This window comes from Fukomys damarensis, unplaced genomic scaffold, assembly GCF_012274545.1.
Source record: "Fukomys damarensis isolate Sample0158 unplaced genomic scaffold, DMR_v1.0_HiC HiC_scaffold_5, whole genome shotgun sequence".
NCBI classification, from domain to species: Eukaryota; Metazoa; Chordata; class Mammalia; order Rodentia; family Bathyergidae; genus Fukomys; species Fukomys damarensis.
In genome coordinates this window covers 39,966,575-39,991,628 of record NW_022900917.1, presented here as the reverse complement: position 1 = coordinate 39,991,628, position 25,054 = coordinate 39,966,575, and the positions used below count along the sequence as shown (strand labels likewise).

General features: G+C 36.0%; 1 protein-coding gene across 15 annotated transcripts in view; it reads right to left on the bottom strand.

Annotated features, from left to right (window-relative positions):
- Window positions 1-25,054, bottom strand: part of Eya1 (EYA transcriptional coactivator and phosphatase 1) — a 419,270-nt gene that overhangs the window by 43,892 nt on the left and 350,324 nt on the right. For all 15 annotated transcript variants that reach the window (XM_019205234.2, XM_019205233.2, XM_033760575.1 and 12 more), the window contains one exon: window positions 8,340-8,429. In XM_019205234.2, the coding sequence (XP_019060779.1) occupies window positions 8,340-8,429 (90 nt within the window). The remainder of the gene's footprint in view (window positions 1-8,339; window positions 8,430-25,054) is intronic.

Below are 25,054 nucleotides of genomic sequence, written 5' to 3'. Positions count from 1 at the left end.
ATTTTGTATTATCTCTGGTCATTAAAAGATTGCTTGCTTTCCTAATTATAGAAGAAATATAAATAAATAAATAAATAAATATTCTAATTGTAGAATAAATATAAATATTTATTATATTTATAATATAATAGAGAGAGAGAGAGAGAGAGAATTTGAAACATACTGAAAAATATGAAAATTCTGAACCCAGACATTAATCAATGTTAAAATTTCAGAGTTTATCTTTTTATAAATTGTTATTTATCAATTTATTCAACACACATTTACTAGGCACTGTGCTAGAGAAAGAAAAGTGATTATACTGGACATTTATTTTTTTTAACAGATTTACAGTAAGCATATGTATATGTGTAGGCCTCAATGTGTACATTTTAACTTTAATTTTAATTTTTTATATTTTAAGACAAGGTCTCTCTATGTAGCCCAGGCTGGCCTTGAACTAATAGCAATCCTTGTCTTAGCCTCCTGAGTGCTTTACTAACTAAACACATTGGTACAAGCAACACTCAGATCAAGAAACAGACTATAATTAGAATTGCTAATCATAATTCAGTAAAAGTCCTAGATGTGTAATTAATAGGGATGGTAATAACCACTTTTAGGTTCTCATTGCCAAATGACTATCTAAAATTTTTTATACTTTTGATTTACTTATTTTTTCTCTTTGTGTTTTATTCTCTCATATTTTAACTGTTTAAATTATACATTTTAATAGGGTGTAAGTTAAATAATCCATTTCTTCACTTGAAATCTTATCAGTTTAACACATACAGATTTTTTTTATAACTTCCAGTCTGTCTGAACTCTTTCTCCTTTCTGTAATTAGTTCAATGTCACTGTTAAGCAACATAAACTTTCATGTGATTATAGAGGCATAAAGCACTTTAATATTTGATTGATCCAGGCAGGTACTCACTCACCAAGTTTTGCCAAAAATGTCTAAGTACTATTGACTATGCTTCCAAATCAGAACAATTTTGTCAGTTACAAAAAAGGAAAGAAAGCTCATTTTTTCAAATCTTCCTTTATAACTCTCAGTATTATATTATAGTTTTATCATATATTTCTCCTATGTACGTTTTATATAAAGTACTCCTTATCTTTCCTTTTCTGATTAGTTTTTGTATTATAATTTCTGCTGAAATTTAAAAATTATGTTCCTGTATGCTCTATGTCATATAGAAAGGCTATTGATTCTTATATTTAATTTTATATCCTTTCACATTCAGTGTCTATTATATAATTCTAAGAATAGTCCATGTTTTTCTCTTTCATTTTCTATGTATATCAAATCTTTTAAAAAAGCCAATGACATTAATTTTTCATGTCACTAATTATAGATCATGTCTTATTGTACTGCCCCAAATTCCTAGTGCAGTACAGAATATAGTACTGTCAGAGGGCATCTTTATTTTGTTTCAATTTGGTACCAGGGATTGAACTCAGGACCTTGCGCTTGGAAGAAGGTGGTGGCCCCACTGAACTCTGCCCAAGTTATTTTTTTAATGCTACATCTAAATATTGGCTGTTTGTATAGGTAAACATCTTTCATTGTGCTAAGCTACTATATATTTCTGACAATATTTTCATAAACATTAAATTAGGAAAGTTTAAATACATTTTTTCTATTTTAACCAGATACAATAAGCTGACTCTTATGAGAAATGATAGAAAGAGGAAGAACAATAAAATTATCTATTAATAACAATTTAGGGTAAAACACAGGCATTTCTTTATTCTGGCCTCAGTTGTAAGACAGTTAAAACAAATTCAATACAGTTTATCATGTCTAATAATACTTTGTGGCTTGAAAAACTTATTTCTTCCCTGAAGCAAGGAATAAACATATTCAAGGAAGTGAAAGACCTCCACAACAAAAACTACAGAACTCTGAGAGAAGAGATTGAAGAGGATGTAGGAAAATGGAAAAACATTCCCTGATCCTGGGATGGCAGAATTAATAACAATAAAATGGTCATAAGCAAAAGTGATCCACAGATTTAACAAAATTCCTACTAAAATACAGTATTCGTCATTGAATTAGAAAAAAATAATTCTAAAATTTGTATGGAGCCAGAAGAGATCTAGCACAGTCAAAGCAATCCTGAACAAAAAGAAGAAAGTGGGAGGCATCGTGATTCTAAATTTCAAGTTATGCTACTAAGATGCAGTAACAAAACAGCATGGTACTGGCATAAAAATAGACATGTAGATCAATGGACTAGAACAGAAGGTGCAGAAACAACCCCACGTACCTTCAGTTATCTGAATTTTGACAAAGGGGATAAAAACATACATTGAAGAAAAGATAGCCTTTTTAACAAAAAGTGCTTGGAAAGCTAAATATCTATCTGTAGAAGACTAAAATTAGATCCAAATCTCCCATCTTGTACTGAAATAAAATCAAAATGGATCAAAAACACATACAAAAACAAAAACTGACATTGCTGAAAGATAGATAGGTTAAACACTTAAAGCCATAGGCACAGGTAAAGCTTTCCTGAACAAAACTCTAATAGCGCAGGATCTACAAATCAGATTACATCTAATTAAAAATATTTCGTTCAGCAAAGGAAACAATTGACAGGATAAAGAGACCACTTACAAATGGGGAAAAATATTTGCCAGCTACTCTTCTGATATTGAATATTATAGAATATACAAAGAACTAAAAAAAATTGACCTTCAAACAATAAATGATCCAATTAAAAACTTGATACTTCTCAAAAGAAATACAAATAGCCAATAAGTACATGAAAAAATGCTCACTGCTAGCCACTAGGGAAGTGCAAATCAAAACAACTCTGAGATTTCAGACTTGCTTCGTGAACACAAAACACAACAAATGTTGGCAAGGATGTCGAAGAAAAATGAACTCTTACATTATTGGTGGAAATGTAACTAGTACAACTTTATGGAAATCAGTATGAAGATTCCTCAAATAACTAAGGGCAGAATTCCATTTGACCCAGCTGCATTTCTCCTGGGTATATTATTAAGAGAGTTAAAGATATTATACCATAGTGATACACACATACCCATGTTTATAGCAGCACAATTCACAGTAGCTAAACTCTGAAAACAGCCTACCTATCCTTCACTAGACTAATGGGTAAAGAAAATGTGGTATATATACCCACAATAAAATACTCTTTAGCCACAAAGAAGAAAGAAATCCTGTCATTTGCAGGAAAGTAGATGGAACTTGTGCCAGATTTTTAGTGAAGACAGACACATAACATTAGAAATTACCTGGTTTCTCTTAAATGAGAGATCTAAACCATAAATAAACAGAAGAGAGTGAATTAAAGGAGAAATGAAATGAAACAAAAAGACACTTTTTTGGAGGTGTGGAAGGGGATTACTTGAGGGATAGGGGATGGAGGAGGGAAAGGGGATCAAAAATGATCAAGACATCTATACACATGTACCAGTGCCCCAAACCAATGTAGCTAATATGTATTGCAGAAGCACTAAAAATAAAAATACAAATAAAGTCAATATGTATAAAGGTGATCAAAGGGAGGCTACCAGGACTAAAGAAATGTGGTTTCTGATATTTGTTGAACTCAGTAGGTCAGAAGAAAAACAAAAAACAACAACAACAAAAAATTGTAGAGATGTACAGGACAAGCAGTGTGTGTGTGTGTGTGTGTGTGTGTGTGTGTGTGTATACACATGTGTGCATGGCTCTATGTAGAGAGGGATATTTATGATTGGGATGTAATCGTCCCAATCATCATCTTTGACTCATGGAAGTGAGTGAAAGCAGAGACGACCTTGGGCCTTTCTTACAGCATCATCCTTGCCGGTACCCATGAGACACTTTCTCTGACAGCTAAAAACCAAGCTTCTAGCATCCTCAAAGCTGTACACTGAGCACCAGAGGTTCTTCTTTATTTATAGAGAATAAAGCATTTTCTAGATAAATTATATTTATTCAATTCAAAAATTCAATTTCTGGATTAGTTTTAAATATTTTTTTGCATTTGGAGATGAATATTGGGTCATATACGCTGTGTTTCACTGGAATCACTTAACATTGGAACAACTGATGTTCTGGAGATTTTTTTCCTAGCTAAAAATAAATTTCTAAATAAAATGTATTGAAATAATTAATACATGACAACCTGAGTTTTATAGTAATAATGCACTACTGCAAATATACTGATTTAAAACAAGGTGCAAACTCACTTTTTTTGCTTTAGGAAAAATCACTGTAGCATATTCTCTGGAAATGATGGTATGATCTAGACACTGCCCACAGTCTCTTCTCCTTGGCCTTGGATTCATCAAACCCAGACTCTAGTGAGACTACAATCTTCTGTCCCAGGCATTTAAAAGATATAATATGTGAAAAAATATGAGAAAAGGATAAAATGGAAACAAAGTATTTGTAAATAGGGGAAGGTGGAGGGGGTGAAGGGAGGGCAGGGTCATGGGGAAAAATGAGAACCAAGCCCTGTCATGTAAAGGTACAAGATCCCAATGATGACTGTAACTGTACTGTATACTTAAAATGTACCAATAAATTCAATAAAAAATGGAAAAAAAAGAAGCTTATGAAGATATAGGCTCGACAAAGAACTATAAACAGCACTATCTCAATGTGGAATAACAACGCAAGGTCTCCATTCAAGCTTTAATCATAACATCTTCTTTTAAGTTCATTTAATAATGGCAAAATCTACATTGAAAAAATATATAATATGTGAAAAGGGGAGGCTACAAGTGTAAATGCTTGAAAAAACATACTTCATATGGGAGTTTACAGATGGAAAGCCCCAGCACAGGTGCAAGTATCCACACTCTGAATCCCAAAAGCCGAGAACCAAAGAAACCATGAATAGTGAGGTCCAACACAGCTTCACACTTTGCTGGTGAGTGCGGTGTATGTGCCAGCTGACACGAGAGGAGGCTCCCACTATTCAGCCCCGATCCTGCAGGCGTGACATGTGACCTGGGAACAGACACCCACTTCCTGCACACTGCAGAAGACCACTGCGTCGACCTGACCAGTTAGGATGGCAATGTCAGTGCCAGTGAAATCATATTCCTTAGCACCAGGCAGAAAAAGAAAATCCCAACATAACCATAATGGTTTATTTTTCTGTAGACTTATATCCGTCTTCATAAAACATTTTCTTTTAGGTGTAGAAAAGTCCAGCTGGAGAACTGGCCAGCAGCAGGTCACCCTGAAACGTTATCATTGCTGAAGGCCTTTCCTCGCTGTCTGCAGACTGCTTTTCAATTAAACTCCAACAGAAAGAACTCTTTCTCCATTCACTAAGCAAGAGTCATACTTTTACTAAAGAAGTCGGAAAAAAAAAACTTATCCAAATCTATACTGTCATTCATAAAAAACAACTTCCATATAAGCGTCATCATATTGCACACGGAGACCTTGTTGTAAGATGATACGCAGGGCATGAGTCAGACTTGGAAATAGGAAAGCCAGAAGTATTCTATGGAACTAACATCTAAACCTGGCTCTGGTGGGGAAAATATTTTATCTTATGATAATTATGTCTCCCTGTTACTCTTGCTACTTAGCAGACATTTCTAATACACAGAAAACCAAAATTTTTTCCTTTAAATTTTTTCCCTGAACTATCAAAATTAATGTAAATCATGCCTTTTATAAATTAAGAGTCACTCAGTGAGATGATAAGCAAGACTTTTAAAACGTAAAAGGATTATATTTTTCTTTCTTAGTGTTCATCAAGGTATTTCTAAATGCCTTTAAAATTATACCCTAAATTTTCTAAATTGTATCTTAGTAAACTGAAGCACATACTTTGATAATATGACAAACGTTACTGGAAGTCTCTTATATGGTGTATTTCATTATTCAGAATGATTTATTAAGTGAAAGTGAACTAACCAAATTATACAGAGGCAGCTGGCAAAATGTTAAGATTTCAGAAAAAAATAAGTCCCAATGTCAACAATCAGAATTTAGAAGTCACACTCTAGCCTTACCAAGAGATTGTTAAACTTCTTCAAATTACTTATGCCCTAGAATTTAAAAAGCTAAAAATATATAATTTACATATATTAAAATATTTATGTCCCCTGCCCCTTACACATTGCTAATGGTTATGTAAAATCAGGCATTACCCCATCATGTCTGCCTGATGAGATAATTTTGGTTCTCTTAAGAGCATTATGCCAAATAAAATTACTTTTGCCAGGAAACATTTTTATTTTTTAATTTTAAAGAAACTTACATTTGCAGTGACCAGTTCCAGGTTTGTTGAATTACAGAAATATGTATAAAATAAAAGATTGAAATAAGTATAAGCAGATTTTATTTTTAAAATGTTATGCAAATGAAAAATAAAGGATTCCCAAAGACAAAGTCTAAATGAATCTTTTATTGATACCTTAGTTGATATCTTTTACTATTCTCTAGTAAAATAACTTAAAATTAACTTTTGTAAGATTATAAACTAACTTTTCTACACTATTTTTATATATTTAGTTGAATTATATTTCCATCTTTGTTCTACTTTACTTTTAATAAGAAAGAGTCCTCATGTTAAGAACTGATATTTCAATGATGACAAAGACTACCAGTTATTCTTCTCTTTTCCTAATTTGACTTTGTGAAAGAATTTATGTTTTACATCTTTAAATTAGAACTTTTAATATATTTATTATTTTGGTCTCTATATGCACTTCAGTACGAATGCCAATTAAAATTTGGCTGTATTACATGAAAAATGGGTTTGGAAGTTTTCTTATCTTTATATATACCAAGTTATTTCTTTGTCTAATGTCTTACTTTTTCACAACATAGTTTTTGTACTGTATAAACTTTAGCATTTTTAAGAAGGTAGAATTTTAAAACTAGCAAACTGCTTCTGATTTCTTCTTGATATGTATCATTAACACCTACTAACATCAACAAGGATAACCAGGTTGTACTCAGAACAAAATATCAGCTTAGTACATATCTTTAGGAAAAAATGGAAATGTAGGAAAGGACTTCTAATACACTAGTAAAATATGGAATTTTTTGTGCTGCTTTCTCATGAAGTGAAATATAACTGTAAATTAGAAACAGCTTTTGAAGTATGATTAAGCTTTTTAAAGGACAATTCTGAACGTATCACACGCTTAGGCTATTTCTACCTTAAAACACAGTAATGTCTTACATATAATTTCCTCAAGGAAAGCAAACACTTTAAAATCCAGAAGAGTTTTGCATTTTACTTCTAAGTGTAAAAATAAATACTTTGCTAAGGAATGGGGAAAAAAATAAAGCACATTTAAATAATTTTATTGCCCTGGAAGTTGCCAATTCATCTGTGAGTAGTCTCATTGCAGATGAAAAGAAATCAAAATATGGGACAGATGTTGAACAAACCACATTTAAGTTCTGTCACACACTGGCATTTTTCAAATGATTTTGGCTCATCTATTAAATAAGGTGCATTTTGCTTGATTTTGAAAAAGGAAACATCAGGAAATATTTAAAGGCCAATTGCTGCCAATTAACTTTGATCAGTAAAAGTTCTATTTGAATCTTTCAGATTCTTCTCCTGTCTGAAATAACATACATTTATAAAAGCTAGCAAAACAACAACTTGATGATTAATGCCTGTTGGCAGCCCTACCACAAGCTTGCTTAACAGCAGTATTTAAATAAACAACTGTCTCTACTAAGAAGGGAGGGAAATATAGTAGTTATAGTCATGTTTCCTCATAACGGAGATATAAAAAACAATATTCTTTACTCTTAAGAATTCTGCTAACCAAGATATTATGTCTGTCAGTGCCCATAACAAATTTAGATAGCCATCTTATGAATGTTTCCCCCAAATCTTAATGCAACAATAAAATCAGCACAAGTTAGAAGAAATCCTAGCGACCCGAACAGCAGAGGCCTGACTTGAGTATTTTCCAAACAATTGGACTTGTTTGGAAACCAGAAAAGCATCTGATCTCATACATTAAGTCTGACATGGACAGTATATTCAAGTACGATGAATTCTGTTGGATTCTAAAGGGAGGACATCTCAACAGTGATTCTGAAACTAACCAATTATGAATATAACATCTGAGAGTCAACAAATAATATTCACATTTAGGATTACTGATATAAATATAATTCCTTATCGATGGTCATATGAGGGCTAACTCTGAAACGCAACAGCTAGAGTAAAGCAAAACAGAAATGCCATGAAGTCAAAACATACTGCCATGTTATTAGTAATTACTTTGTCTCATTAATTCTACTTATTTCAAAATACAGCATCCTATTGTTATTTTAAAATCAACCACCTATTTTCTGACATACAACATAAAGTATGTACAAAACAAATAGAACTTACTTCTAAGTCATTGAAGAACAGATGTGTGTCTGCTAAATTGAAAATCATTTCTTCCATTCGAAGTCCAAGAGAAACTGAAGTGGGTGGATCCTAAAAGAAAAAAATGTTCAGGTCAAGAACTTATACATGAATCAAGTTTCATGAGATACGGTGTTATATCAACAGGGTATCAGCATCAGGAAAGGTGGAAAGCAAGAGAAATACAGGAAGACTTGGGCTTCTGCTGCTTTTGGTGTACAAGATTTATTCTGTAGGCAAACTTTTGTGATTTACTATTTAAAAGTATCCCAACTATTTTAATTACTTTGCATAAGTACGAAATATTTTACTGAACAAAATATTACAGAAAATAAGATCGAGAGGAAATTCAGCTTCCCATGTCTGCTTCAGGAGCAAGACAAGAAGTCATTGTGATTATTATAACATAATACCTTAAGAACATCTAAAAAGTATTGCCGCAGATAACAGAAAATGTACTACACATCTCAGAAAGGTAGTAATTAGTAAGTTTACTTTACAAAGTAATTTCGCATCATGCTTTGTACTTTTTCAGACTCTCTGGCAATTTCAAGCATAGTCCAAGTAAAAAGTGGCAGCCATGGTGGCCACCTGACACCATGCCTAGCTTGAGGGCAGATCTTGACATCCAGGTTATACACCAAGCCACCAAACAGTTGGGAATGGTTCCAAAATGTGTAGCGGCTTCTACCCTGTGCTTCAAGCCTTTGACACTAGTGGTAAGTAGTCAGACTTTCCTGAGCAGCCCATATCTTGATAACATCCATTTGTATTGACATAAATTTGGAGGATATGTAAATATTTGCATTCTTTATGATTTTTTTTATTTGTAGTGAATGACACCCAGGAAACAACATGGTTCATACTTAAAATTCTGCATACTAAAGAAAAAAATGGAATAGACTAGAAAATGCAGAAAGTTCACCAAACACCGTCAGCCACCTCATCTTTGACAAAGAGGCCAAACACATTCAGTGGAAAAAAGATAGCCTCTTTAATAAGTGGTGCTGGAAAAATAAAAATGGCTTTCCACATGGCAAAGAGTAAAATCAGACCCCTGTCTCTCACCATGCACTAAAATAAAATCAAAATGGGTCAAAACTCTATTAGGTTGATTCCTAGGTATTTCAATTTTTTGGATGCTAATGTAAAAAGAATTGATTGCCCCATTTCTGTCTCAGTGAGTCTGTTTTCCATGTACAGAAAAGCTATTGACTTTTGTGCATTAACCTTGTATCCAGCTACTTTACTAAATTTGGTTATAAAGTCAAGAAGACTTTTGGTGGAGTTCTTGGGGTCTTCTATATACAGGATATTACCTGCAAATAATGACAATCTGACTTCTTTCTTTCCTATGTTTATTTCTTTCTTTCTCATGTGTAATTGATGTGGCTAATGTTTCAGAACTATATTGAATAGGAGTCGTGATAGTAGACATCCTTGTCTTGTTTCTGATTTTAATGTGAAGGATTTCAATTTTTGATCATTTAGAATGATTTTGGCTGTTGGTTTTTCATAGATGGCTTTTATCAGATTGAGGTAGACTGTTTATTCCAATTTTCCATAGGAATTTTTATCATGAATACATGTTGGATTTTATTGAATGCTTTTTCTGAGCATTCATTGAGATCATCATTGAGATGATCATATGGTTTCTATCCTTGGCTTGTGGGATGGGTAGGGGAAGGGTAATAAGAGAAAAGAAAAAAAATGTAAGATAATGAAAAGATGAAAATAAAGTGTTTGTAGATGGGGAGGGGAGGAGAGGGTGAAGGGAGTGCAGGGATAAGGGGAAAAATGAGAATCAAGACTTGTCATATAGAGGTACAAGATCCCAACAATGAATGTAACTGTACTGTATCCCTAAAATGTACCAATAAACTCAATTAAAGCTGAAAAAAAATATAGCGCATTACATTTACTGATTTGTGTATGTTGAGTCAGCCCTAAAATACTGAGGAATCAACCTAACAAAAGAAATCAAAGACCACTCCTCTGAAAACTACACCACTCTGAAAAAAACAGATTGATGAGGATATCAGAAAATGGAAAGACATCCCTTGCTCCTGGGTAGGAAGAATCAACATAGTGAAAATGGGCATACTTCCAAAACTGCTATGTACAGTCAATCCAATCCTAATTGAAATCCCAGGAGCACACTTCACAGACCTTGAGAAAACAATCCAAAAAGTCATTTGGAACAAGAAGAGGCCTAGAATAGCAAAAGCAATTTTAGGCAATAAGGAGAAGTTAGTGGGTATCCCAATCCCCAACCTGAAACTATACTATGAAGCTACTGTGATAAGAACAGCATGGTACTGGCAAATAAACAGACCTGAGGACCAGTGGAACAGAAAGAAGATGCAGAAACAAGTTCAGACACACTCAACCACCTCATCTTTGACAAAGGAGCTAAGCACCCTTGCTGTAGGAAAGATAGCTTCTTTAATAAATGGTGCTGGAAAAACTGGGTTTCAACTTGCCAAAGATTAAAACTGGACCTATATCTCTCATCATGCACTCAAATAAAAATCAAAATGGATTAAATATCTCTATATATTAAAAAAGAAACACTAAATCAACTGGAAGAGAGATTAGGTAGAACTCTTGAATATATTGGTGTAATAAAAGATTTTATGAACAAAACCTTGGTTGCCCATGAGCTAGCACAATCAATCAATGAGTAGGATGTCTTACTAAAAAGCTTTTGCACAGCAAGAGAAATGACCAACAGTGTGAAGAGACAACCCACAACGTGGGAAAAGATTTTCACCAGCTGTTCTTCAGACAAAGGTCTACTATCTAGAATATATGAAGAACTTTAAAAAATAAGACCTCCCAAATTTAAAGATCCAATCCAAAAATGGGCATCTGAAATGCACAGACATTTGTCAAAGAAGTAGAAATATCAAAAAATGTTCAACATAACTGGTCATTCAAGAAATGCAAATGAAAACAATTCTGAGATTCCACCTCACCTCAGAAAGAATGGCTGCTAACACGAAATCACCCATAACAGATGCTGGCGGGGCTGTGGGGAAAGAGGAACCCTGCTCCACTGCTGGTGTGAGTGCAGACTGGTGCAACCACTGTAGAAAACAGTATGGAGACACCTCAAAGAACTAGGATTGGAAGTCTCATTTGACCCAGCTATTCCCCTAGTGGGTATCTTCCCTAAAGAATTAAAAGAATAATACCATAGAGATATATATGCACTCATGTTCACAGCAATACAATTTGTAATAGCTAAAACTTGGAAGCTGCCTACTTGCCCATCAATGGGAGATTGGCTAAAGAAAATGTGTCTTAAAAAAAGAAATGAAATACTATTCAGCCATAAAAGTGAGAAATTAGAGACATTTATAGCTAAATAATGCACACTGAGGCAATACTCTTAAGTTATATAAATAGGACACATGTGTAAATACCGAATAGTTTCTCTAGTGTGAGAAACTGAAAGTGTAGATAAGGACTAAAAGGTATAATAGATAATGTGAAATAGGAAGAAAAGGGACAAAGAGAAAGGAGAAACAAGAGGGGAAAGGAAAGAAGGGAATGGAATTAATATGAGAAAATAAAAATAATGGAAAGAAAGTCTTTGTAGATAGGAAGGGAAGGAGGGGTTGAAGGGAGGGCAGGAGAATGGGGGAAAAGAACCAAGATTGACTACGTAAAGGTACAAATTTCTAACAATGAATGTCATTATACTGTATACATTAAATGTACCAATAAAATTAATTTTTAAAAATCTAAATACTAAAACAGAAACACTAAATCTGGAAGAGAGAATTGGTAGAAGTCTTGGGGACTTAAGTAGGCAAAGACTTTATGAACAAACCTCCAGGCACATGGGAAATAAGAATCAACAATAGGGTTTCAACCTACTAAAAAGTTTTACACAGCAAAATCACCAACAGAGTGAAGAGACAAACCACAGAGTGGAAAAAAATTATTGCCAGTTCTCCCTCAGATAAAAGACTAATATCTAGAACATATAAAGAATTCAAAAAAATCAGATCCCTCAAATTTAAAGACCTAATCCAGAAATGGGCATCTGAAATGAATAGACAATTCTCAGATGAAGAAGTAGAAATGGCAAATAAATATATGAGAAAATGTTCAACATCATTGGTCATTTAAGAGATGAAAATTAAAATATCACTGAGATACCATCCCTCTCGAGAAAGAATGGATAATATCAAGAAATCAACCAACAACAAATGCTGGTGGGGATGTGGGGAGAAAGGAACCCTTTGCCACTGTTGGCTGGAGTGCAGACTGGTGCAACCACTGTGGAAATCAGTGTAGAGATTCATTAAAAAAACTACGATTAGAGTCTCATTTGACCCAGCCATTCCTCTTCTGGGTATCATCCCAAAAGAAATAAAAGCATCAAATCACAGCGATGTATGCAGACTCATGTTTATAGCAGAACAGTTTGTAATAGCTCAGTCTTAGAAACAACCCAAATATCCACCAATTATGAGGCGATAAAAAAGATATGCTTTTTCTATACAATGGAATACAACTCAGCCACAAAGAAATGTCTCAAATTTGAGAAATTTACAGCTAAATGGATGCACCTTGAAGCTACACTCTTAAGTGAAATAAATCAGACGTGTAAATATCACACGTGTAAATGTCTCTCTGATGTAAGAAACTGAAAGTGTAAATAGGAACCAAGATGTGTAATAGATAATGAGAAATTAAAAAAGTTGTTCAAAAGGAAAGAGGAACTGGGGGGGGGGGGAAGGGGGGAAGGAAAGAGAAAAAAATGAGAAAAGAAGGAAAAAAAGTGGAAACAGGGATTTTGTAAATAGGGAGGGGAAGGGGAGTTGAAGGGAGGGAAGGGGAATGGGTAGAAAAAGAGGAGTCCTCTTTTTGACGAATGTGATCATTATATATATAAACTGTACCAATGAAATTAAAATTTTAAAAATAAAAATAATATCAACTCTTATGTGTATATTTTATTTTTTTTCCAAAGAATGATAACATGATATATTTTTCTTACCACAATCTTTTTTTTGGAGTAAGTACAGTATTAATTAAGAGAAATTATGCCTTCAAGTAGATCGCTGACCTGGCAGGTATATATTTATCTGTCTGAGTCTGTATTACAGTCAAGGACCTAAAACTCAAAGAAATACTGTCTTCTAAACATTCTATCTTCATGTCAAATCTTAAGACTTGTCTGTGTCTTACACTCTGCTTTTCGTATGTATCTAAAGGCTGTCATGTCCTTGAGTAGCCACCACAAGTCCCATCTCCTCCTGGGCTCTGGGATTCAGCAAGAGGTGGGAGAAGAGACCTAGGTTTGGAGGGCCATGCCTTACCTTTGGTCCCCCTTAGAGTAATTAAACACTCTTCGTATTTGGCACACTCATATGTGTTTCTACACTTTGAAGAGAGCTGGAACCTAGAATGCAAGGATGGGAACAGAAAGTCCCTGAGCAACTGCCATTGGCCAGTTAACTGCAGCCAAGGGAGGCAGAGCCCGCGCTGCTACACAGCCCGCACCGCCCAGGGTGTTAGGGCCGCCCAACCCCCACAGCACCAGCCAGCGTTTCCCTTACAGGGATCCAGAGGAAGAAGGGAGCTGCACTCTGGAGCTGACTGACAGTGGAAAGCAGGCAGAAGACAAGGGATTGCCAAGGTTGAATGTTAGAGTGGTGTACAAAGCAGGGAGTAAATAAAGACAGAGGCTCGCTGAGTGCCCAAGCCCTGAGGGCAGGCACAGATGAAAAAATGCCCTCAGATATCCTACATGGTGATTCATTCGCCTTCACTTTCTTAAACTGCCCTTGTTTAATACCACCTAAAATATATACAGTTCCATAGGTTATACAAGAATTAAATATGGTTTACAAATAAGTAAGGAAAACAAGTCCTTTACTTTTTTTAAAATGGGAAATTGTTCATTCACAAATATGCTATCTGTAAGGTGCTGGAAAGAGCAAATGTACTAACATGCCTGAGAGCAGAGTGCACCAGTAGGGAAAATGCAAACAGCTGTTTGTAAAACAAAACACCTGACTAAGGTGCATACCCTTCTAGTTCAGGCCAGTAAAAATACACTGACTTGTCTCATAACTATGTCAATGAGTCCTTTTATGTGGTCAGGAAGGAGACTCACCACATCTATTTAATTGCTAATTGTGGAATTTATGTGCCATGATACTGTTACTTTTGAGAACATATTACTTCTCCTTGATATGGTTTCTTATTTAATGGCCATCACAAGAATTACTTGATTGTTTGTTAATATATAGTGTGCTTTAACTTTTCTTCATAAATTACAGTAATGACTTGCAAGTCAGAATACTAATAAATTTTAAAGGCTGTTCATTCCTGGAGTAAAATACAACACAGATGTTGGCCTTATTTACCTTCTAGTGTTATTCTCTTTTGTTATTAGGCAGACATTCCTGAACAGTTTTTCTACCTGCCATTCTGTGGAATTGTTATAAAACATTTACTACACCAAAACAACTGTTTAACTGTAAATGGAACAAGAGAATTTTAAAGTAGGAAAGGATTTTGGTGGACAGCACTGTTTCTCAAACATCTTTTAACCATTACCCACAGTAAACAAACAAGACAGAATAAAACAAGACAAAAACATTTTATACCATAATTTAGGCCTCTCTGACTTTCTTTCACACACACACACACACACACACACACACACACACACACACAAACACACACTCAAAGGTGAAACAATTTTGTCATAGCAATTTTCCTTGTTGTACTAGGTGTGTGGAATGTGCTCTATCTTCCATTTCACAGCCCTGTCATGATCAGTCTTTTGTAAAGCAGAGCCCCAGAATATACCCCTTCATTGATTTTAGAGATAGGAACACTGGTTTCCAGAAGTGTTGTGATTTTTTAATTGTAAGTGGGTTGGCAGGTACAAAGTTACCTCACTTTTGTTTTACATGAGACACTGGTAGAAGATAGCCTAGATAGATAGACAGACAGACAGACGGATGGATGCCTATCTTCATGGATTCACCTACAGAATTCTAGTAACCAGAACTCTTCTCATATCATAAGCAGACTGTAGTTTTCTATTATAATCAATACTATTTCTAAATTTTTATTTTTAAAATCAATACTGTTTTAATACCTTAAAAATTTTCAAACATGTTTGATATAAGTCAAATCTGTCAAAAATCTAACATCAAACAGTTAATAAGTTAGTCATGCTTGATGGCTTACTTTGGCATACTCAGAAGAAAGTATAAAAACAAATTCTCAGACTAAAACTGAGACTTGAAAATCACTCTGTCTTTGGTTTAATTTTACTTTTCTTTACAAAAGGTAATCTTCTTGCAATAATAAATGTCAGGGCTGCAGTTATGAAATGATTTCTTCTAGAAGAACCTTTTTATGCTTATCACTTTTGGAAAATTATTTGGAGCTTCCCGTCCACATCAAAGTAAATCTCACTTTATGTAAATTTCACTGTTTCCATTGCTTTCTCAACCAGACGCCCCCTGTGGCTTTTGCCACTGCTGTCTATACTTTCCTTGGTGCTTCTCTTTCTCTGTGTCTGTGACAGCATCAGTCTTTTCTAAGTGTCTTCCTAGATTTGATTACCCATTGTGTACCCCTAATCTCTAGGAATGCTCACCTATTCTTTACTCTTCAAGCTGCCTCCTGACTCCAACATACTCATTCAGACACCATTCCTGTCCCTTTGTCACAGCTGAGATCTGAATTGCAGGCTTATATATCGACTACTTGTGGCTATTTCTCCTTAGATTGCCATGAAGCATCCGAAACTTAGCATGTGACAAATCAAATCATCATATTTCCCCTGGAAATTTGCTGTTTTTTCTTTAGAAGACTGACATCCTTCTAACCCCAAACCTTGGCATTTATAAGCAGCTTCTCTCTAGTCCCACATTAAATCAAATGTGACATCCTTCCACTTAGAACTGGAATTCACATCTTATTCATCTTCATCACCATTCTTTGTTTTCATGTTTTTGTTCCTAGTCATTGATCCCTTCAATGTCCTCCTTCCCTGGGTTCTATTTCCTGGATGCCCCTAACTCCCATGCCATTCTCCCACCTATTTTAAGAAATATTCAAACACCTCAACAGTTATGAATGGCCCATAAGTGTCTCACTTTTACCTACCTCCCCCATGTGTCATCTATTGATGGTCTGTAGAATTATAATTTTTGGCCATGAAGTTCTGCCTTCAAAAGATGACCAGGCAGAGGTCTAACATGTACTGTACTATAATAGTACTTAATTTATAATTTTATATTTATACATCAATTATATTTAATCATAATACATACTAATTACATTATTATAAATAGAAATATGGTATCCTAATTTGAATTATTATACTATATTTGGATACATATTTAATTATAATATAACACAAAACAAAGTGCTTCTGATGGAAGCTCTCACTCACAGATCTTAAGGAAAATCACAGCAAAGGATCTGTCCCCACGGGTTACATGTATTATGTATCATGGTCTCTGACAAGCCTGTGAGTCCAAGACCCCATTGTTTTACAGAGTTTCTCCCACGGGCCTTCATCATTGCAGTGTCTCCTTCTTCCTGATTTTTCCCAACTTGGTCAAGCAGCCCCTGGGTACCACAGGTGATATGCTGTGTCTAAGGAGGGACTATCCCTATATTCTTTATTTTTCAATTTGGAAGTTACAGATTTTCTGTTTGGTTTGGGCATACAATTTTTAATTGTAGAACTAAAAAGTGGTTGTCATGGACTGGGAAGGTAGCTCAGTGGTAGACAGTTTGCTTAGTATGCATGAAGCTCTGGGTTTGATGCACAGCAACATACACATACATACACACACACACACGCACGCATGCAAGCATGGACATACACACACCCAAAGTGGTATCACCTAAAAAAGGATGAGTACTTTGTGTTTCTACTTTGTGTACAATGTTTTGTTTGGTTATGTCTCTCAACTCTGTCTTCAGATTTTCAAAAACTATTTTAAATTTTAAGCTATGATCCCTTGTTTTTTATTCCTATATCCTTCTCTCTCCATCTTCGCTATCCAGCACAATGCCTGACATGAGCTCAGTGTTTGGCATAAACACAGATGAACAAATCAAAAGAACAGAAAGTCTAGCAATCAACCCTTGCATAGATGGTCAAACAATTTTTGAAAATAGTGCCAAGACCATTCAATGAAGAAATGATAAGCTTTTGAAAAAAATCATGATGGGAAAATCAAACATCCACAAGAAAGAAATGAAGCTGGACCTTTATATTATGCATAAAAATTAACTCAGAACAGATCAAAGTCCTCAATGAAGAAGCTAAACTCTGAAACTCTTAGGGGAAACACTTCAAGACAGTGAATAAGGCAATGACTTCTAGGATATAGCACTAAACATACAGACAACAAAAGAAACAAACTGAGCTACATCAAAATTAACAACATAATTAAGTTGAGTGAATAGGCAACCTATGGTAAGGAAAAGATATCTGCAAATTACAGATATGATAAGCAGTTAGTATCCAAATTATATAAGGAATTTCTACAATTGTAAGAACTCCTACAATAGCAAAAAGGTGGAAGCAACAAAAGTGTTCATGATAGGTGAATAAATGTAGTTTGCAATACAGTGGAATATTACCTAGCCTTTAAAAGGAAGGAAATTTCAGTACATATTGCAACATGGATGAACCTTCGAGATACCATCCTAAGTGAAGTAAGCCACTCATAAAAAGACAATCAGTGTACATAATTACACTTAAAGAGGTACATGAACCAGAGACAAAGGAGAATAGAGGTGGCGAGGAACTGGGGATAGAGGAGAATGGGGAGTTGTTGAATGGATATAGATATTCAACTTTGTAAGTGTTGTGGTTCAAATATAAGGTGTCCCCCAAAGACTCATGTACTAGAGGCTTATTCCCCAAGTACAGCAATGTTACTCTACAGAAGTGATTACATTAGGAGGGCTCTAACTTTGGCAGTGGATTAACTCACCCAGTAGACAATAATTTGGTGTATTAGGAGGTCACAGAATCAGGAGGTGGGGCCTAGTTGAAAGTAGAGGGTCACAGGGTGTGGCCTTCAGGACTCTTCTTTCCTGGCCCCTTCTTCTCTGGCTGTTTCCCCATCTCTCTGCTTCCTGGCTGCCATGAGGTGAGCGGCTTTCCTACACCTCAGCCTCCCACCATGATTTTCAGCTTCACCTCAGGCCCACAGTGATGGTACCAGATGACCTTGGCCTGAAGCCTTTGAGTTGATTTCCTGGGGATTTTGTCACAGTGACAGAGAGCTAATACCTCAGACACAGCATTTTGGAGGTTGGCTGTACAAAGATGTGAATGGACTTAGCACTAATGAACTTGTGTATTTTGAAATGGTTAAGAAGATAAAGTTTATGTTATGTATATTTCACCACAATTAGAAATACACACTTTTAAAAATTAAAGAAATATAACTTAAAAATTTTGCTAGCTATACTCAGACAGAGGACTAATATCTAGAATATATAAAGTACTAAAAAAAGATTAGATACTCCAAAATAAAATACTCAGTCAAAAATGGGCAACCAAAATGAATAGACACTTCTCAGAAGAGCTTCAAATGGCCAATAAATATATGGAAAAATTGTTCAATATCACTGGCCATCAGAACAACACAAAGATTCCATCTTACACCAGAGAGAAGGACTATCATTAAGAAATCAGTAACAAATGCTGGTAAGGCTGCAGGGGGGACAAAGGAACCCAGCTAGATTGTTGATAGCAATGTAAACTAGTACAAACACTACGGAGATCAGTATGGAGATTCTCCAAAAAACTAAAAATAGAAATTCCATTTGATCCACGTACTTCCCTTCTAAGTATCTCCTGAGAGTTAAAGTTATCATATTACAGCTTATATGCCCATCAACAGGTGAATGGGTAAAGAAATGTGACATTTGCTGTGGAGAAGGATAGCATCATGAGAAGGACAGACTTGCGGCATTTTAGGTAAATGGATGTGCCTCGAGACCAGAATGTTAAGGGAAATAAATCAGATATGAGATTAAATATCACATGGTTTCTCTTATACTAGAGACCCACAATATAAATAAAGAGAAAAAATAAAAGATAGATAACAGGAAGAAGGGAGACCTTTTTTCAAATGGGAAGGGGATCAAGAGATGAAGGCAGGGGGACGGAAGGAATGAGAAAAGGATTTACAATGGTGAATTGAAGAAAAAAAATGGAAATAGAGCTTTTGCAAATGGGAAGGGGAAAAGAATAAAGGAAGCAGAGGGGGATGAAAGAGGAAGGGGACAAAAAAGAATTAAGATGTGTTATGTACATGTACAAACTATTCATGGCAAATGCTATCATTATGTACTGCAAACATATACTACTAACAAAGCAATACAACTATTGATTAGATGTTTAATGATAGTTTGAAATTATAAATTTTGCTAGATGGTTGAGTTACCGAGTACCATTTACTATTTGTATTTTTTAAAGTTCTTTTAATAGAGTCTTACATACATACTGAAATATACACAAATTGAGTCATATGGTACCTGAGATTTGCCTGAAAAAATCACACTCAGACAGAACAGGGTAGCAGGGGGATGTCGTTAGGATAGAGATAAACAGGGATGATTAAGACTTGATATTTCTTGCAGCTAGAGCTGTACACCAGATTCCATTATATGCTTCCATTTCGCTTATGTTTGGAAGTTTCCGTAATAAAAACTAAAAATATGAAAGCATTCATTGAGAAAAATGTGGTTATCTTTTAGTGGTGAAATGCTGAGAAAGATTTATTTTGAAAATTTAAACACTTTTGAAGTGTCAAAAAAGTTTTAAAAGTTAAAATTGCAGAAGCCTTGGAAAGTTCTTCAGCACATCCCCTTTTATTGAGAAAGTGCTAGGACGTGCTTGGGTAATCTGCACTCAGGTTTAAGTAAGAGTTTAGAAAATACCCAAGAATACATGAGTCTCTGATTTGCCTGTATTAACTCCCCTCATTTTTGCATTAGCAGTGTTCTTTTCTAGGAGCCCAGGGAACTCCTTATTTAGTATCACTGGCATCTAATTTTTGGTTGTATGGCTCCTGTGGATCCTGATTATTGATCCGTACTGCTAATGTTATCATTTGACAATCTATTACTAATGATTTCTCAGTAGGTAAATAATTGTAGCTTCCTGGAAATTCCTGTCACAAGCAGTATCAGGAGATGGGCGTCCTTCTTAGCACTGTTCATCCTTTGGAGATGGTGAAGTTTCATTCTTGGTGATCCAGAGTGGCATTAGTTCACCTATATTCCAGCTGAAGGCTCTGGTTGAAGATACCTGCGTCCCTTAGCAGCAGCCTCCTTTATTAATGTATAAAATAAAGGCAGGACTTAAGGCTAGGCATCTACTCTAACTGTACTCATATTCTGTAAACATGCAAGACTGACTTTTGAACAACTTAATCAACATCAGGGCAGGTTAGTATAAAACAGTGATTCATGCACGAGAGGGGTGCAGAGCCCGGGATGTGTTCTAGGTACTGGAGCCCATATAACCCTGGGGACTTTAGTGTGAACAACCTGAGAATTGTACCATTTGGTGATACAGCTTCCTGAATTACTTTATGGATGTTTCAAATGATTGCTATACTCAACTAAAGTACTCTGTGGTAGAAAGTTAAGGTATTGGGTACAACCTACCTGTCCTACGGGTATTCTGACAAATTCGTTTGATAAGAGTCTTAAATTTTGGGTAGTTCTAACATGGAAACCACACAGTATTAGAGTGGATCTTACCCAACATGGAAACCACAGTGAATTCTTCCAGGTCTTTGGGAAAGGGTGACGGTAGGTATATTTTTGTAATACATTTGCTGTATTCCAAGGGACCAGGCTGAAGTTCAAGCTGCTCAGATTATTTTGTTTTTGTCCATTTATGTTAAGCACTATAATAGCTATGTCTGCCTTGCTAATTCCAGTATTTGTACATATTTGATCTTAAGGATTTTGTTTTGAAGGCAGCGTGTACTTATTCCCAATCACTTGGGCCTTTTTAACTGCAGGTACAATTACGAAGGTGGCTTACAGACACTAAGGGCCAGAGAAAAGAGGTACAATCTAATTATCTAATTTTTACTGACTGAACAGCTAAAGCAAATCATGTCACAAAGTTGCTTGATGACCCTATTCTGAGCAAAGCTTGGAGAAAAGATTGGAATGCAGAGATTTTAGTGCCTTTAAAGAAAACATAAAGGAGGCAGGCACTCTACTTTACTGATAATGTTGCATAAGCATACATAATTTTTCCTGTAAATGCAGCAGCTTTGTCTCCATGACAACAAAACACCTTTTATACCCTGAGCTCTGTCCATAGTCAACTGAGCCAGAGCCCCAATAGACGCAGCCCCAGCGGTTACCTTCTGAAACACTGCTATCTTTCCTGATTTCTCCTGCCTGTCTTGCATCAGAAAGGCAAGGTCCTATTTGTGGAGCTCTCTGTTTGCCCAGCACCATGTAAGCACATTATCCTGGCACAGTGCACAGAACAACCGCACAAGTCTCAGGAAAGCGGGAGAAGAGTGGAGTTATCCACTAAACAAAATGGTCCCCAACTGCCCAGAAAAATTGCAACACTCCTCAGTCTCCAGCTTCAGATGACAATGTAATCTATTTTTAGTGGCAAACACAAATCCCTTAAGAAATGAGGCTGCTTCAGAAATGATTTTCATAACCCATTTTCATTCAGTTTCTCAAAAATTCTACTTTTGGCTTACAGTGTCCATACTCCTTAGAGATGAAAAAGAGATGGAAACTTGAAGGAAAACCTGTTTCAGTCTTTTGGGCTTTTTGGAATGGGATCCGGAATGTTTCTTCTGAGTATAGTAACAAAATATCTCTTCTTTCTCTAGCAGCCTTAAATCTAACAATTTATCTAACCACCAAAATATCTCAACCTTTTATATAACTATGTTTTAAGAGATACATCCCAAGATTTTTAGTGTTGATTTAATAATGCCACAAATGCCAAATATTACATTAGATCTTATGCGGTCCAAAAGTCATTTCAGTTTTATAACAACTAAAAATAGCACCAAAATGTTGATGAGAAAGCAGTTTATTGCCTAGATATACTAGTAAAGCATTAAAAGAAAAATTGCTCTTATATTTAACATAGTTCTCTTTACATGCCCTTAATATGTTTATTGTTATTCTTTGTCTTTCATTGTTTTAATTTTATAGATTGAAAATCAAAGAATTTAAACTAAGGCAAACAATATTTTTTTTAATTAGATTTAGCTGGTTAGCCTTTCCTGTGTAATTTAAAAGCTTTTTTTTTTTGGTTGAAACAGGGTCTCACTTTGTAGCCCAGGCTGGCCTTAAACTCATAGTTATCCTCCTGCCTCAGCCTCCAGAGTGCTGGGATCCAAGGCCTGTGTCACCATGCTGGATTCATAATTTAAATTCTCTTAAGTTCAGAAGTTCAGACATGTAAGAACTACTTTAATACCTAAGTTACTGCTCCAGTTTTAGATAACTATCACATTCTGAATCAGTACTCAAGCTCCACAAAGTACCTATGGTATTCTTACTACAAAAGAAAAGCAAAACAATCCAACATAAGTGGATTTTGCCTTTTAGTTATTATTCTACTGCATAATTAAAATACATCTATTCTGTATCTCTTCTCTCTGAATGTATATCCTATTACTTCTGTGAGATCAGCTCTACAAACTCCTAGCAATCACTATATTACTTTGGATCATAAAGTAGCTTATACCATGTTTTTTAAAATTGCCATCTTAAGTTAGAGCTTCAAGAGGATGGTCCAACTATTTCAGAGGCCATGACTAGCTCCTCTGGGTATGGTACTTACATGTTGAATATGTGCAGTGAAAGATAAGGCTCCTAACTGCCATCTGCACAGTCTAGATGGGCTGCTAAGCCTCTCTCCTGCAGCACTTACCAAGAGCTCTAGTGGCCCAGTCAGGCGTGATGCTTACAATGTCAGAGGGTTTAGGAAGATTTGTTGCTCAATGTCAAAAATCTTGTTAAGTATGCTCAAATTAAGGTGAAATCTTTGGGCAATATCAATCAAATAAAAGAAAAAAAACCCCTGCTTTCATCCCCTTTCAAGAATTCCTTATTAGAATGCTAATATTACAGCCACAAATTGGACCTGAATATCATTTGAAAATTCTCCCTATTCAGGATCTTTTGTTTTGGGGGAAAAGAAGCTGAAAAACAGGAATGGGCACTCTGAATACGAAGGGGTTTATTTTTAAGGCTTTATGCTAGCTGTTAATAGGTGAAGGATTAAAGATAAGCTTTGCAAATTAGCTCCCTTATCCAAGAAAAGGCAAAAATTATATGCTGAAATGTTATTTCTTGTACACAATATTCTAAAAAATTCAAACAATATATACAACCTATGAGACCCAAAGGTTTCCACTGATGTCTTTCTTCCTGCCAAAGGCATCAATATCAAGGGAATATTCACCTTTATCCAAAGTTCTAAGGCCCTATCATTCAACAGCTGGTGTTGAAATGTCAGGTTTGAGGAGTTGGGCTAATTCTGATGCCAATTAAGAAATAATCTAGATTACTCTGAGAGATTGTACCATGGCTGAATTATTGCCTGAATGACTTGAAAGAAATCCAAACCTGTGGTGGTGCTAATCAGATAATGTTTACTGATTAAATATCTGACACTTGACTACATTTGTTTTCTCCTTACTTGAGATTTCCTTTTATCATCACGAAAATAATACTCAGGTAAATAATTAAGGAAAATAAAACCTTCACTATTCCAAAGATTAATTTTGATTACTGAGAAAACATGTTGAGCCCCAAACATGGGACAACTGCCAAGAGGTGGTACAAAGAGGGAGGAAGAAGAAGAAGAAGAAAGCCAAGGTGGACTTGGCCAGTGGGCCTCAACACATGAAGCCTATTTGGTGCCAAGGGAAAGGCTCACCATCTAAATTCAATCAAAAGCCGAGGCCCCAAAGACCCCAGAGGGGGTTTCTTCAGCTGCCTGCCTGCGATCACCCGGGGGCGGGCACGTGAGCTCCCGGCCTGTGCAACAACAGACCCAGGAAGGCCCCAAAGACCCCGGAGGGGGTTTCTTCAGCTGCCTGCCTGCCTGCGATCACCCGGCGGCGGGCGCGCGAGCTCCTGGCCTGCGCGACAGCAGACCCAGGAAGGAAGGTAGCCACGCGGGAACCAAAGCCCCGAGGGGGTTTCTTCCGCTGCCTGCCTGCCTGCGATCACCCGGCGGCGGGCGCGCGAGCTCCTGGCCTGCGCGACAGCAGACCCAGGAAGGAAGGTAGCCACGCGGGAGCCCTTAAAACACCCACACGACACTCCCCCCGCCCCGTTCTCAAAGCTCCTGATCGGGCCAGTCCTTAGACCAACTCTGCAGAGGCATAGGTTCCCATGAAGGGTAGTTTTCTGAGCTCCCAACTTTGAACATCTTTAAAGAAAGGGCAGGGGAAACCTGTAATAGAACTGAGTGGAGTTCAACCCTGAGGGTAAGGAAACCAAAGTTAGGCCTTGTAGATTGTGTTCAGTCTCAGTCATGAGGAACAGCCATTGGCTAGCTAAGACCAGGGGATTGGGTTCCGCATATGGCTGTGCATGTGGTATAATATGAGATCAGAGATAGCCTGAAAGAGGACCTTCAAATTCTTTTTCTTTCTCTCTCT